This window comes from Schistocerca cancellata, chromosome 9 (assembly GCF_023864275.1).
Source record: "Schistocerca cancellata isolate TAMUIC-IGC-003103 chromosome 9, iqSchCanc2.1, whole genome shotgun sequence".
Taxonomy (NCBI): Eukaryota; Metazoa; Arthropoda; class Insecta; order Orthoptera; family Acrididae; genus Schistocerca; species Schistocerca cancellata.
This window is the reverse complement of record NC_064634.1, coordinates 13701454-13717468: the sequence shown is the minus strand read 5'-3', so window position 1 is coordinate 13717468 and position 16015 is coordinate 13701454. Positions and strand designations below refer to the sequence as shown.

Here is a 16015-nt window from a genome sequence, read left to right as displayed (position 1 = left end):
CAAAATACATGTTTATGATTGTAATTTATGAAAGATGGGATCCCATTTATGTGACACAATGTCGAATACCTAAACATCCTAAAATATCATCTGTCACCTAAGAACTATTTTTTGTTCTACTCTGTTACATATGTACTGGAATGCACATAGTTTATGAACTACCCAAGTTCTTAAACTAGCTATATTTTTCTGAACTTTATTATTTGGTTATTTGGTATACAGGGTGTTACAAAAAGGTACGGCCAAACTTTCAGGAAACATTCCTCACACAGAAAGAAAGAAAATAAGTTATGTGGACATGTGTCCAGAGACGCTTAGTTTCCATGTTAGAGCTCATTTTATTACTTCTCTTCAAATCACATTAATCATGGAATGGAAACACACAGCAACAGAACGTACCAGCGTGACTTCAAACACTTTGTTACAGGAAATGTTCAAAATGTCCTCCGTTAGCGAGGATACATGCATCCACCCTCCGTCACATGGAATCCCTGATGCGCTGATGCAGCCCTGGAGAATGGCGTATTGTATCACAGCCATCCACAATACAAGCACGAAGAGTCTCTACATTTGGTACAGGGGTTGCGTAGACAAGAGCTTTCAAATGCCCCCATAAATGAAAGTCAAGAGGGTTGAGGTCAGGAGAGCGTGGAGGCCACGGAATTGGTCCGCCTCTACCAATCCATCGGTCACCGAATCTGTTGTTGAGAAGCGTATGAACACTTTGACTGAAATGTGCAGGAGCTCCATCGTGCATGAACCACATGTTGTGTCGTACTTGTAAAGGCACATGTTCTACCTTCCTTCAATTGGGCCAACTGGCGGTGAATCGAGGAAGTACAGTACATACTGACGACTCTAAAATGAGCTCTAACATGGAAATCAAGTGTTTCCGGACACTGTCCACATAACATCTTTTCTTTATTTGTGTGTGAGGAATGTTTCCTGAAAGTTTGTCAGTACCTTTTGTAACACCCTGTATAGTTTAGAGCTTGCTGATAACATTGTAATTAGTCCATGCAGAAAAATTTTACGTGAAGAAATATTCAAATCATGATTCACTAGAACCATGTGCGCATCAAAATTTGACCCCATTAACAATTGTATCATTTAGGATTAGCATACCTCATCCCAAAACCCATATTTTCATCTTTGTAAAGAACATATCTTTCCTGGAAATAATGTATTTCAAAACTTATCTATAGTCAAAATTGCCAGTTTCCAGAAAGTTTGAATGAAAAACCTAATCCCTCCAACAACCCAGTCTCATAGAATTTTAACCATAATGTTTTGTGCTACGACCCTGTATGAAATACTTCGATACGGGCAGCAACTCGAGACCGCTGGCATGCTACACTTCAAATATTCTGCCACTGGTATCTGCACGGGCTGGCCACCACAGGCCACCTGCATTGGGCCACACGGCTCGTGTACACGGCATCGCATCCGCTGCACCATCTACCGGAGCCCTTCTCTTTACAAATGCCCTGCAGCAGGCACTTGACTTCATATTGTTTTTATACTTATTGTCAGCAACTGCTCGTATCAGAACCTGGATTGTTTCTATGTTTGTGTCTATGTTCTCAACTGTTGTTTACTTGTGTGTGGAAGAAGAATGAACTTTGGTTCATTGTGGCTGTGCAGTTGTTCGCGTCTCGGAGTACGACACAACTGGCAACGAGTGTGGTATTCACTTCCACGTGCTCAGTCTAATCGATTGTTCCTTTGTCCGTGGTGACAGTGATCCAATCTCTCATTGAGTAGCAGCAGGCTCTTACAGTTGCCATCACGCAGTTGTCAGTCACACTTACCACACAGGCAGACCCACGTCATCCCCTCTTATGACGACTGGCTGAAGACTGACAGGCTTACGAGAAGCAGCTTCAGCAACACTTCTTCACTTTTAGTGTCTCCGATTCAAAGATGTGTAAGGATTTGTTCTTTCCTTAGAATTCTACTCAGATCTACCAGTTGCTAGCCCCATTCCAGAGACCTGTGTAACTTTTGTTCAACGAAATGTGCAAGTTGTTGCAAAATTATCACCACAAATGCACGCATATCACTGCCGTGTGCACAGAGTTGTATCACTTTGATAAACAGCCCCACCAGTCCTACTGCGCTTCGGCAGCCGGACTCCTCGGCCTCTGTTGCAAATGTCAGTTTGATACCGATGCCCCTCGTGAGTCCTATGCTGAATCTGTGGTCCCTAATGTGATCGCATGGTTGGCTTCTGACAAGGTGTGTGTCAACACGCACTACAGTGCGAGATTCCACTGTAGCTGAAGTGTTAGGTGTTGTTCAATCTCTTGTGGTATCTCACATTGCTGGTGATCAGACTGAGGCTCGGTAAGACATCACTAGAGTGGCTCCTGTTCCTGGTTGTCAGGTGTCAGTTAGCTCTCGGGGGAAGGACGGCACGGCAGCCGTACAAATGTGGCTTCCGTACCACACTGGACAGTGACGTGCGAAACAGTAGTCACCACGACAACCGTAGCAGTGGCCCGTCTCGTCCGTACCGTTTTGCGCAACATAACAGGGCCACACGTCACAAGTGCTGCGCAAAAGCAAAAAAGGACATACAGTATCTGTGTGCTGTACCCAGCTCTCTTCTGAGGACATAGACACGGATGTTAATCGTGTGTCTGCAGTGCCTGTGAAACCAGTCATGTCAACCAGTCATGTGATCTACAAGCTAAGCTGCAGCCACTGTGCCGCATTCTATGTAGGCACGACAACCGACAAGCTGACTGTCCGCACGAATGGCCACAGACAAACTGTGGCCCAGAAACGAGTGGACCACCCTGCTGCTGAACAAACTGCCAAACCTGATATTCTTCATTTCAATGACTGCTTCACAGCCTGTGCCATATCGATCCTTCTCACCATCGCCAGCTTTTCTGAATTGCGCAGGTGGGAACTTTCTCTGCAATACATCCTACGTTCCCATAACCCTCCTGGCCTCAACCTTCATCAGTCAGTGTCCCCACCCATCCGGCACCTTCCGTGTTCTCATTCCACCACCACACCCAGTCTTTTTATTTCTCTCCCTCCCAACCTCTCCCCTGCCCTCCATCCAAGCTGCAGCCCTTCACTGTCTGCCACTCCCACCATACTATCCCTCACCCTCCCCGCCTCAGCCTCTTCCTTACCCCACCCAGTCACCACCCCCATCATGCACTGATGCTGCTGCTCGCAGTGTGGTTTCAGTTGCCTGAGACTGTGTGTGTGTGTGTGTGTGTGTGTGTGTGTGTGTGTGTGTCTATTGTTGATGAAGGCCTTAATGGCTGAAAGCTTTAACTGTGAGAGTCTTTTTGTAGTGCCTATCTGCGCCTTAGCACCTCCGCTATATCATGAGTAGCAACTTCCTTTCTCATAAAATTGTTACATTTCTGTTATAACTGATTCAGTCAGTTTGATAATGTATAGTAGCTTCAAACCCTAATTTGACAGGAATCACACAGAGCTTATTCTAACTCAAACAACTGATAGGTACCCACCAAATGTGTTTTAGGTAGATTAATCTGATACTAAAATTGTAAGGTTATTTTATTAGCAGATACTAACTTTGTCTTTTCATGTTATTGCTATGAATACGAGTACCACCACTTTGATTCAGTAATCTGAAATTACGTCCTTCTTATGAATACACCCACAGTATTGAATGAATTATTCACAAGATAATATTGTATTCCTATAGCAATAATGTTAGGTATTCACTGAAAATAAAAAATCTGAAATAGAAAAGAGAAAAATTGAATGACTGAGAATATCCTATTAGACAGCAACAAATATAATCAGACAAAAATGGAGACATGTATATAAACTTTAAAAGGCCACAGTATTTCCTGCTGTGCTCAGTGAGGCTAAAACTGCAGTTTAGTACAATTACAGACAATCTCCATTAGAAATGTGTGCACTCCCCCCCCCCCCCCCTCCCTGCTCACCACCGTCTGCTCTACTGCCAGAGGCTGTAGATGACTCATACTCTTCATAAATATTAGTGTGACATATAAATAACATGCAAATAGTTTTACATAATTTCCCACAAATCCAACCCCTTGTCTGTGTTGTGGGAGAAGGGTAATGGCATGAAGTAGGGGATTATCTGTAGGGATGAATTACAGTCAGGACTGTGTGTGCCCCGAGACTACTACAGTAACTGTGAAGGTCCTACAGGAATCTCGAGAAGTGACAACCGACAGGGCTCTTAAGAAGCTACGGTGACCCCAGCAAGCCAGTAGTGCATAACCTATTTGATTTCAACAATCAAACGACCCTCAGAACACATTTTAGATAAACAGTGGCTTCCCTGCTGATTGTTTAACACATCTCCCCATCACTAGTCTAGGATGCGGGAACACTTGCGGGTACAAGCAGCAGTGGAGCGAGTACCTTTGCGAGCCTCGAGGTCTCGTATTTCTGTGAGTGTCCACTTGAGTTTGGCAACCCCGAGTGACAGTGCGTCAGGCTGGCGGGTGATCCAGAGCAGGCACTGGTTGGGTCTGGACACAGCCGCCGCCAGACTGGACCCGCTGCCAGCTGCCGCTCCAGTGCGACCCGTCCCCAGCGGCTGCAGGTCCCGCCACAGCTCGCCCTCTGAAAGGAGCAGCAAGTTTGTGTTCATAGGGACACGGCAATAACTCAGCTGGACTGATAGACTCGTACTGAAAAAATCACACAAGCTATAATATTTAAGGAAACCCTGGAAAATTTAGATCACGACTGGGTAGATGGCGACATTAGTCCTGTACATCAATAATATGAGCCAAATGTCTTAACAACTTGAAATACATCAAGACTTCAACTAGTGTGCTCAAAATGCTCCTTGTATACGTAAAATAGTACTAATATATTTAGTTACGTTTTTATTTACACACGTTACAAAATTCATATATTTTTAGTCCTTTCATTATTAGTGTTAGCCAGATTCAGGACTAACTTTTTCCTTAATTTTTCTGAACTCAGCAATGTATTTAGTTTTGCCTACAGTAGTGATCTTAGGAAAGCATGATGCTTGGAAACTTTTAGAATCAATATTTTACAGCTGAGAGGAGATCATAAACAGAATACACAAATTATTCCTCGAACACTCGGGGTAAAAATTACTTAGACAGCAATACTTTGATATAAGAATCCTAGGATCATAAATAATGTTAGGTTGTACAAAGTCTCGAGTTACGCACGTGTGGCATACGGACTGACGTATAACAACAGCCAACCGTCTGGCACATCGATGTAGGTGGTGCTACCTCGAAAAATGAGTCACATTCGCCACGGCTGTGTCCACAGTGGAGTCTATCACGCTAGACAGTTTGTGACTTCTCGAAGAGCTGGTTTAATTAAGGCATAAGTGACACCACGAGCCACCCTTGCGGGGCACCGAGCAAAGAGGGGCACCAGACGTTTGTGAAGACATCGTTATTTTGCGATAGATATATATTTAACTTGTTTTTTCCGTCTGTTCATATATCTTTGATGTTGTAGCGCATTTTTCTTTTGTCCTGCAATATAGAGATAAAAGTTGTTTTCTAGATGTAATATGTAACTGGAAATTATTTCTTTTTTGTAAGTAGATAAATATGTTTAGAGTTTATTGATTGTGGAAAGTTTAATTTTTTTGTTTATCGTTTACTGTAACAGGTTTGGTAGAAAATAGTTGTGTAAAGATATATGTAATTTACTATGACGTATAAACTGTGGGCGAGAGTATTGAGAGCAGATCTCAGCATTTCACCAGGACCAGCCAGCTGCGACCATTGTCACAACACACAAGATAAGATTTAAAAGTAGCGCTCTCCTCTCAAAGACTCAAAATTATTGCAAACAATTTTAATTTGTAATTTCTTTTCCTTTTGGCCGACATTCACATAACATTTGTTTTCTTTAGAATTAAAGTGTTCTTCACGAAGTTGTGTGTTCTATGTACACATTGTTGACTTTCATTAGCAGTAACCATTTCCCTTTTAATTATTTCCATTTTTTTACATTTTAAATCCGCTGCCGCTGCATGTGTATTTTTTAGAACTTTTGGAGGGTATGTGTCTAAATTCGTGTGCCGTAACATTTACCAGAAGTATTGTAATGCTTTGCTACTTGGACAATGGCGCCCGCCATTAATTTCTTTAACATCGACCAATGACAGTGAAGCTCGCTTGCTATTGGTGCTAACATTCTATAGTGGGTAATTCAACGGTGGGTAGCTGTCAAACCACACGGGTTGTGATTACTTTGAATGAGAGTCGTGTAAAATTGTGGGTTCATCACTCAACTTTGGAATTCTTTGGTTTATTGATGTTAGAAGCAAATTTTTTTGTCAGTGTCCTTAAATCTTATTTAATATGGTTATTCTATGCTAAACTGGGACAAATGCATGGTCAGATAGTGCGTTGGGAAGTAAAATTTGGAGAAACGTCTATTTAGATACGACTTAATTTTGATTGCATTAGTTAACACGGTACTTTTCGGGTATTTTGGCGATACTTAGTGACAGGGTAGAATCGCAGTCGTCACACGTTCCGTAACTGTAAGGAAACGGTTGAGAGGCAGCCACCGAGCAGATGGGGTGCCGGCAAGATTTGTATACAGGATGTTTCACAATTAGGAGCGAAAACTGACACGGGTGAAGCTCTACGAGGGAAAGGTGTCACCAAAAGATAAGTCACTTGTGTGGATAAATGTTCTCAAACTGGCCTTGACAGCTTGTCAAAGCGTTACTCATTACGAGAACTCAAAGGCCAGTGGGCATGTGCTGAAGCAAATATGCTACTCAACCGAAGACTTCCAGTTTATGCAAATTACAGCCAACTTAGGACTGCAGGTGGCAAGCATTGGGGGGGGGGGGGGGGGGAGATATGTAATTTATTTGCCTCTCTGGCCAGTAACTGTGCTGCTTCCAAGTCTCATTTGGCACAATCTGCTGTGTAAGTAAAAAAGAATTCAAATATAGGCCTGCTGTGGCTGCTTAATAGGACTGAGGGTTAATCATTGTTTCTTTAGACACCTACTCTCTGTTCACCTCAGGTAAATTATCGTTAAAAGAACATAAAAGGGGAAATTTTTACTTTTAACCATAACATTTTCCTTTTATTTCAAATTAGTAATTTATGCAGTATTACTAATTTATCGCAAGGAAATAAAATCTACTGTTTATTATATACAACCTGATCAAAACTACCTGGACACCTATTAATGAACATTAATGTGGGGTGTGTCCACCCTTCACCTTTATGATGGATTGAACTCTGCTGATGACACTTTCAGCAAAGTATGTGAATGTCTGTGAAGAAATATCAGCCGGTTCTTCCTCATGAGCCAAACTAGAGAAGACAGTGATGTTGGGTTCAGGAGTGAAGTCGACATTCTAACTCATCCCAAAGGTGTTCCATTGGGTTCAGGTCGGGAATCTGATCAGGTCAGTCCATTTCAGGGGTGTTATTGTGCAGCCGGCCGCGGTGGTCTCGCGGTTCTAGGCGCGCAGTCCGGAATCGCGCGACTGCTACGGTCGCAGGTTCGAATCCTGCCTCGGGCATGGATGTGTGTTATGTCGCTAGGTTAGTTAGGTTTAAGTAGTTCTAAGTTCTAGGGGACTGATGACCACAGCTGTTAAGTCCCATAGTGCTCAGAGCCATTTGAAACATATTTTTTTTTTTTTTTTTTTTTTTGTTATTGTGCATAAACCGTTGCCTAACAGATGCTAATTTACGACAGGCTGCAGTGTCATGGAGATACAAACAACCGCTGTATCTGAACTGTTCTTCTAAATGGTTCAAATGGCTCTGAGCACTATGGGACTTAACGTCTAAGGTCATCAGTCCCCTAGAACTTAGAACTACTTAAACCTAACTAACCTAAGGACATCACACACATCCATGCCCGAGGCAGGATTCGAACCTGCGACCGTAGCAGTCGCGCGGTTCCAGACTGTAGCGCCTTTAACCGCATGGCCACCCCGGCCGGCGAACTGTTCTTCTACTGTATGTCTGCTGTACTTCTTCTAAATAAACCCATCATACCAGAATACCAACACAAAAAAAATACGCTACAAACTTATGAACCAACCTAGTGTTTACTATAGTGACATATTTAATTTGTTGTGTGCATTGTTTTCCATCAAAATAGTTTATTACCTAATACTTTTCAATAGTCCTTCACTTTCATTAAACTTACGAGGGCATTCAATAATTAGAGACAAATTGGTCTGTGGAAAAAACAGTTAGTAGGGCAAATTTCGCACTTTTATGGCTTTAATTTGGCATCACTGGGATGAGCCCTGATCAGCTGATGTATCAACATTGTTCTCAGTATCATTTCAAGATGGCGAGTACCCTTGAAACGTCCACATTAGTTGAACAACGTTCAGTTATTCGTTTTTTACTTGCTGAAGCGGAGAAACCAGTGAATATACACTTTAGGATTGCTAAAGTGTGTGGTGAAGGTTGTATGAACCTTGCAAATTTTTATAATTGGTTAGAGCAGTCCAAAAAAGGTCGTGACTCAGTGACTGACGAACACCATTCTGGCTGACCAGTTGCAGTTTTAACACTCTCACTTGAAAGAAATACAAACGTCTCAAAAATGAGATCGACAGGAAGTGCAAAATGGCTAAGCAGGGATGGCTAGAGGACAAATGTAAGGATGTAGAGGCTTATCTCATGAGGTGTAATATATATACTACCTACAGGAAAATTAAAGAGACCTTTGGAGAAAAGAGAACCGCTTGCATGAATATCAAGAGCTCAGATGGAAACCCAGTTCTAAGCAAAGAAGGGAAAGCAGAAAGGTGGAAGGAGTATATAGAGGGTCTATACAGGGGCGATGTTCTTGAGGACAACTTTATGGAAATGGAAGAGGAGGTAGATGAAGACGAAATGGGAGATATGATACTGCGTGAAGAGTTTGACAGAGCACTGAAAGACCTAAGTCGAAACAAGGTCCCAGTAGTAGATAACATTTCATTAGAACTCCTGACAGCCTTGGGAGAGCCAGTCCTGACAAAACTTCCATCTGGTGAGCAAGATGTATGAGACAGGCGAAATTCCCTCAGACTTCAACAATAATATAATAATTCCAATCCCAAAGAAAGCAGGTGTTGACAGATGTGAAAATTACCGAACAATCAGTTTAATAAGTCACAGCTGCAAAATACTAACGCGAATTCTTTGCAGACGAATGGAAAAACTGGTAGAAGCCGATCTTGGGGAAGATCAGTTTGGATTCCGTAGAAATGTTGGAACACGTGAGGCAATACTGAAGCTACGATTTATTTTAGAAGCTAGATTAAGAAAAGGCAAAGCTACGTTTCTAGCATTTGTAGACTTAGAGAAAGCTTTTGACAATGTTGACTGGAATACTCTTTCAAATTCTAAAGGTGGCAGGGGTAAAATACAGGGAGCGAAAGGCTATTTACAATTTGTACGGAAAGCAAATGGCAGTTATAAGAGTCGAGGGACATAAAAGGGAAGCAGTGGTTGGGAAGGAAGTGAGACAGGGCTGTAGCCTCTCCCTGATGTTATTCAATCTGTATATTGAGCAGGCAGTAAAGGAAACAAAGGAAAAATTCGGAGTAGGTATTGAAATCCATGGACAAGAAATAAAAACTTTGAGGTTCGCCGGTGACATTGTAATTCTGTCAGAGACAGCAAAGGACTTTGAAGAGCAATTGAACGGAATGGATAGTGTCTTGAAAGGAGGGTATAAGATGAACATCAACAAAAGCAAAACGAGGATAATGGAATGTAGTCGAATTAAGTCTGGTGATGCTGCGGGAATTAGATTAGGAAATGAGACACTTAACGTAGTAAAGGAGTTTTGCTATTTGGGGAGTAAAATAACTGATGATGGTCGAAGTAGAGAAGATATAAAATGTAGACTGGCAATGGCAAGGAAAGCGTTTCTGAAGAAGAGAAATTTGTTAACGTCGAGTATAGATTTAAGTGTCAGGAAGTCGTTTCTGAAAGTATTTGTATGGAGTGTAGCCATGTATGGAAGTGAAACATGGACGATAAATAGGTTAGACAAGAAGAGAATAGAAGCTTTCGAAATGTGGTGCTACAGAAGAATGCTGAAGATTAGATGGGTAGATCACAGAACTAATGAGGAGGTATTGAATAGAATTGGGGAGAGGAGGAGTTTGTGGCAGAACTTGACTAGAAGAAGGGGCCAGTTGGTAGGACATGTTGTGAGGCATCAAGGGATCAGCAATTTAGCATTGGAGGGCAGCATGGAGGGTAAAAATCGTAGTGGGAGACCAAGAGATGAATACACTAAGCAGATTCAGAAGGATGCAGGCTGCAGTAGGTACTGGGAGATGAAGAAGCTTGCACAGGATAGAGTAGCATGGAGAGCTGCATCAAACCAGTCTCAGGACTGAAGACCACAACAAAACAACTTGAAAGCCGAATTGGTGACATTTTCATGTCTACCGCCGTGGTTAGTACTGGTACAGTTCATAACATTACCTGTAACTTAACATTACCTGTAACAAGCTGAAGTACCGCAAAACATAAGCAAGACGGGTCCCAAAGGAGTTGACGCAGCAACACAAGAAAACCAGGTTGAGGGTGTGCGCAGAGCTAAAGAAAGGTTATGAAAGAGAAGGTGAACACACCCTCAACAAAATTTTAACTTATGATGAAACTTGGGTACACTATTATGAGCCAGAATGAAAAAGACAAAGCGTGGAGTCGAAGCACACCGTATCACCTGTTAAGAAAAAATTCAAAATACAGGCATCAGCACCGAAAAGTCATGTTGACAGTGTTTTGGGATGTTGAAGGTCCAGTTTTTTGTGATTATCTCGAAGAGCAGCGTAGAATGAACAGCAAATACTGCTCGAATATGCTTTTAAACTAGAGAGAGACGATTTGGATCTCAGAGGAGAGGCGTGATTATCCAGCAAGACAACGCACGTCCTATTATTGCTCAACTAAACCATATACCGTCGACAAAATGGGCTGGAAAGTACTGCCTCATCCCCTTACAGTCCTGACTTAGCACTTAGTGATTTCTGATGTGTTGGCAGAAGAGCCAACACCGTATAGCTAGAGGAGGCCGAAATGCACGCGTTAAAGCTCACGCAGGCTGGCGTGAGGTCTGGAAAATGACAAGGAATTATAGAAGCCAAAAATAGTACGTAGCTTCTGGAATACTTAACTTTAATCCATAATTGTGGTAAATCGCTCTTGATGATACATAAGTGCAATCTCAATATACTGTTAATGGCGCCTTGCTAGGTCGTAGCAATTGACGTAGCTGAAGGCTATGCTAACTATCGTCTCGGCAAATGAGAGCGTATTTGTCAGTGTAGCTTCGCTAGCAAAGTCGGCTGTACAACTGGGGCGAGTGCTAGGACGTGTCTCTAGACCTGCCGTGTGGCGGCGCTCGGTCTGCAATCACTGACAGTGGCGACACGCGGGTCCGACGTATACTAACGGACCGCGGCCGATTTAGAGGCTACCACCTAGCAAGTGTGGTGTCTGGCGGTGACACCACAATTTCCATTTGTTTGGTGCACTGAAGGAGGCATTACATGGTAAGAGGTTCCAGGACAACGAGGACACGAAACAGTTTGTGGGGAACTGGTTCAAATATCGAGATAAAGAGTTCTTTGCAGCCTGAATGAAAAAGCTTGTAGCCTTTTGGAACAAGTGCATAAATGTTGAGGGGGATTATGTTGTAAAGTAGAGAAAGTATTGTTTTGTAAAAATAAAAGCTTTTTTCTCCGGACCAATTTGTCTCTTTAATTATTGAATGACCTTCGTATTTAGAAAATTTGAAAATTTGATAATTATTGAAATACAACCGAAAGTAGAATCTGGAGGAACAGCATTTGTGCTTAGCCTCTACCAGACCAGGGAAGAGAGGCAAATGCTGATAAAGATCCGAGAGAGAGAGAAAGAGAGACGGTGATCGGGCGAAATGGAGTTTAGTCAATGTCACATGCCTGTTAGAACGCGTGAACAGCGACAAGTCCATACTTTGATGGTGTCCAGGGGTGTCCAACCTTTTAGCTTACTTCAGCCACACTGGAAGAAGAGGAGCATTTTCGGGCCGCACATATACTTAACAACAACAAAAAACCGGAATGGAACAATGAGAGAAGAGTTGGTCGTAACTTTTAGCACCCACCTGGGTCGCCGGGCCTCCAGGTGGCGGCCCCGATGACGCGCCGGCTGCCGCGCGCCTCGAGCGCGTAGCCCGTGACGACGAGGAAGCAGGCGCCGGGCCCGCTGCGGTCGGCCGGCAGCGAGAAGCTGAAGTTGGCGTTGTAGCTCGGCCACGACTCCGCGGCCACGCCCGTCTCGTGCCGCTCCCGCCCGGGGAACAGCCGCAGCTGCCGACAGGCGAAACGCGCGGCTCAGCCTGCGCTCTCACACGGCGCCGACACGAATAAAACCGCCCATCTGCAGGGACCGATTCCTGACTGGGAATGGGGGAAAATGTGTCCAGTAACGAATTGCTGCCACGGTAGATGGCGTCGACGAATGGAAGTTCCTCGAACCGCGCGGTGTGTGTTCCTTGTGTGCTGCAGGTGACAGGGATGGCAGCGGCTGCCATGCAGGATATACTAATCCTACTCTGGCTTACACAGTGTTGCCTGGAGCTTGTACTCGGGATCGTGTCAGTATCCTGTAGAACCCGGTCCTCCGAATCTGGCGTACACGCAGTCCGCCACCTCACTGCACTCGTTCGTCGATCTGAAAGGGTCCGTGGTCACACAGTCGCCCAAAAAGGACTCGAAATGTTGTGTGCGTGGTCGGTGTCTGTGAGGGTACTTGTTTCGTTATAGCTATGCTGCCTCTCGACCGTTTCCATCTACTTGGTCGTACACAAACACCTTCTCGGCTTGTTCCCGACACGAATACCGGACCATTCTGCTGCGTCGATCACACAGCCTCAAACACACAAGGAACACGCGACATGTGGTCAGAGGAACTTTCGTTCGTCAGTGCCATCTACAGTGGCGACAATAGATTTCTGGGCACACGTTTATAGGACCTTTTTTCCTCCATTCTAGGAATCTGTCCCCGCAGTTTGTCGGTTTTATTAATGTTCGCCCTATATACAATGAGACGCATCGTGAAATGTGTGGTAGATTTCTATTGTACAACACTGTTCTCCGAAACATTATGACGAGATACATAAAGTAACACAACATTTAGCAACTCGCTGAAAATGAACGAAGCGCGGGAGTATGCCGTACCAGATCGGGTTGATGGAGGAGATAGAGAAGATCCAAAGAAGAGCGGCGCGTTTCGTCACAGGGTTATTTGGTAACCGTGATAGCGTTACGGAGATGTTTAACAAACTCGAGTGGCAGACTCTGCAAGGGAGGCGCTCTGCATCGCGGTGTAGCTTGCTCGCCAGGTTTCGAGAGGGTGCGTTTCTGGATGAGGTATCGAATATATTGCTTCCCCCTACTTATACCTCCCGAGGAGATCACGAATGTAAAATTAGAGAGATTAGAGCGCGCACGGAGGCTTTCAGACAGTCGTTCTTCCCGCGAACCGTACGCGACTGGAACAGGAAAGGGAGGTAATGACAGTGGCACGTAAAGTGCCCTCCGCCACACACCGTTGGGTGGCTTGCGGAGTATAAATGTAGATGTAGATGTAGATCTCCTAGCCGTGCACGGAGCTGGGCGTTACACGGCGTGCGGTCAGCGTGACCGTGGCGCCGAACGTGATGCAACCCGAGGCAGCTGAAGGGACGGGAAAAGACGTTGCGTGCCAATTGGCGAACAGCTGTGCTGGTGGTGGCGTTCTTCATTGCAGCGCGACCCAGAGAAAACCTTTGGATGACTTGACACGGGGAAGAATCGTCTGGAAACTGGAAGAAGGACATTATTGTTATTGTTAACAGCACTGTTTCCGAACTACAGGGGCAGCTGCCCGAAGGAGAGGATGTCTACTACAGCAGCAGATGACTGCTGCATTGTGCAACGCTCAAGGAGGGACGCACGTCAAATAGCGGGAGCAATTGCAACCACTTTTAACAGGTCTGCAAGGCACGCAATCTCACGGTCCACAGTGTCACAACAACTGCATGGGTGGGGGGGGGGGGGTCTGTTTTTGTCCAACGACCAGTACGTTGCATTCCATTGGTCAGTGGCGGATTTACATACAGGCCCACTAGGCACGGGCCTAGGGGCGGCACCTTAACAGGGCGGCAGTTTTTGCGCTGTACTCATTTTAACCTTTTACTTTTTCAAACAATTGTGCTTACAAACTAAAAAAAAATCAATATTGTTAAACAACTTGCTAGTTTAAATAAGCCTTAAGAATGAAATTCGACAATACAAGGCTGGAAATATACATAGTTTACTTGGTGACTGAATGTAAATTTAACATTGGGTTTCTGTCAAGTATCATCTTTATGGCTGTTCAAAATATTTTGAAGCAAGGTGTTCAAATGGTTCAAATGGGTCTGAGCACTATGGGACTTAACATCTGAGGTCATCAGTCCCCTAGAACTTAGAACCACTTGAACCTAACTAACCTAAGGAGATCACACACATCCATGCCCGAGGCAGGATTCGAACTTGCGACCGTAGCGGTCGCGCGGTTCCAGACTGCAGCGCCTAGAACCATGTGGCCACCGAGGTCGGCGAAGCGAGCTGTCACGACGGCAATCTACAATACAATGTCTGAACGTTATTATTCCGAGAATGTTGTCGGCTTCGACTTAACCCAACCATATTTTCCCCGTGAAATAACGGGACCCCTGAAAAGCTCTGATAAACTAATCAGCAGTTTCTTAAATACTTTAGCATGTGTGGACCTCAGTATGTAAAACCCGACTCTACTTAAATTTCTTCTAGAAATTACGGGGAAGTATCAAGTCAACCCTCCATTACTGTTATTAATGTGAAAGCTCTGTGCTCTTCAATATCTGAGCTTTGATTTAATGACACCCGTTTAACGAAACATGTTGATACTGGGAATGTTTTACATTTTAAACACATGTTTATATGAAAAGAACATAAGCAGAATATCTAATAATGTGTGAAATACACTTCACAACATTTTAAAAATTTTATTTATTTTTTTTACTTAGTTACTTTTTTTGGCAAAAAAAGAAGAAGAAACCAACTTTCGTTTGTCTCATTTATTGTGCTGCAGCCTGCACGATATCAAAGTTCCCACTCTGTGCAATCGAATGGTACGTAGCATTGCAAATTTTATATTAATATTCTTAACTAAGCTTTTTTTCTTCGAGGAAAGATTATTTTTATTTTATATTGCAACAAAAGGTGCATTTGCTGGTAGACGTAACAGCAGTGTTCCCACAAATGACAACACACCCCATCAACAGCCAACAAGACTATTTAAACTTTCTAGTCTGTCATCTCTGCGTCAGAAACCGCTAAAATGTTATAAGGATAAGTGGGATAAGAGTCGATCCAGCACACCTCAGTGCAAGAAATTGTAAAAATTATTTGCTTTTTAAATTAGAAAGACAGTGTCAAGAATATTCAGAACATATTTGCGTCCCAGCTAAAATTCCGGCGACGCGGGGAACAGAATAAAAAAAAGGGACTGTCCCGTTTTCTTTACGATACGAATTCCAGCCGGCAGGTGTGCTTCTACTGTTACTGACAACAGAGAAACAGGTGGCAATGAAATTAAATTATTCTGCATTGTCGTTCTTTCTTAGCACAGTTACGTCAAGTAGTCCGAGTAGGTCACTTCAATGCTCCGTGTTTAAAGTAAAAAACTTTGTGCTTATGTGCGGTGTAGTATGATTGTAAATTGATACAGTCTTACTTTCTATCCTTTTACTAATTTTTTTCTTTTGTTTTGACTGTTGGTTGAAATTCTGTAAGTGCCTTAACATGAATAACTGTGAAAAAAGCAAACGTGCAAAATTAAGTGGGGCGGCAGTTCGAAAATTATCAAAGGAAAGGCGAGAACGAGAAGCCAATGCTCTAAAAACGCTTGGCAAAGTAGATAAATTTTTCGCAAAAAATGTTGCTGGTTCGACTTACGGATGATATTTATGGCGCTGCAGCTGTTGT

The 16015-nt window shown here is 43.5% G+C and overlaps 1 protein-coding gene across 1 annotated transcript in view; it reads right to left on the bottom strand.

The window, feature by feature from the left end:
* Nucleotides 1-16015, bottom strand: part of LOC126101592 (uncharacterized) — a 228287-nt gene that overhangs the window by 12449 nt on the left and 199823 nt on the right. The window contains exons 3-4 of the mRNA XM_049912271.1: nt 12127-12331; nt 4393-4596 (exon numbers count right to left, since the gene is read on the bottom strand). Coding sequence (XP_049768228.1) covers nt 4393-4596; nt 12127-12331 — 409 coding nt within the window. The remainder of the gene's footprint in view (nt 1-4392; nt 4597-12126; nt 12332-16015) is intronic.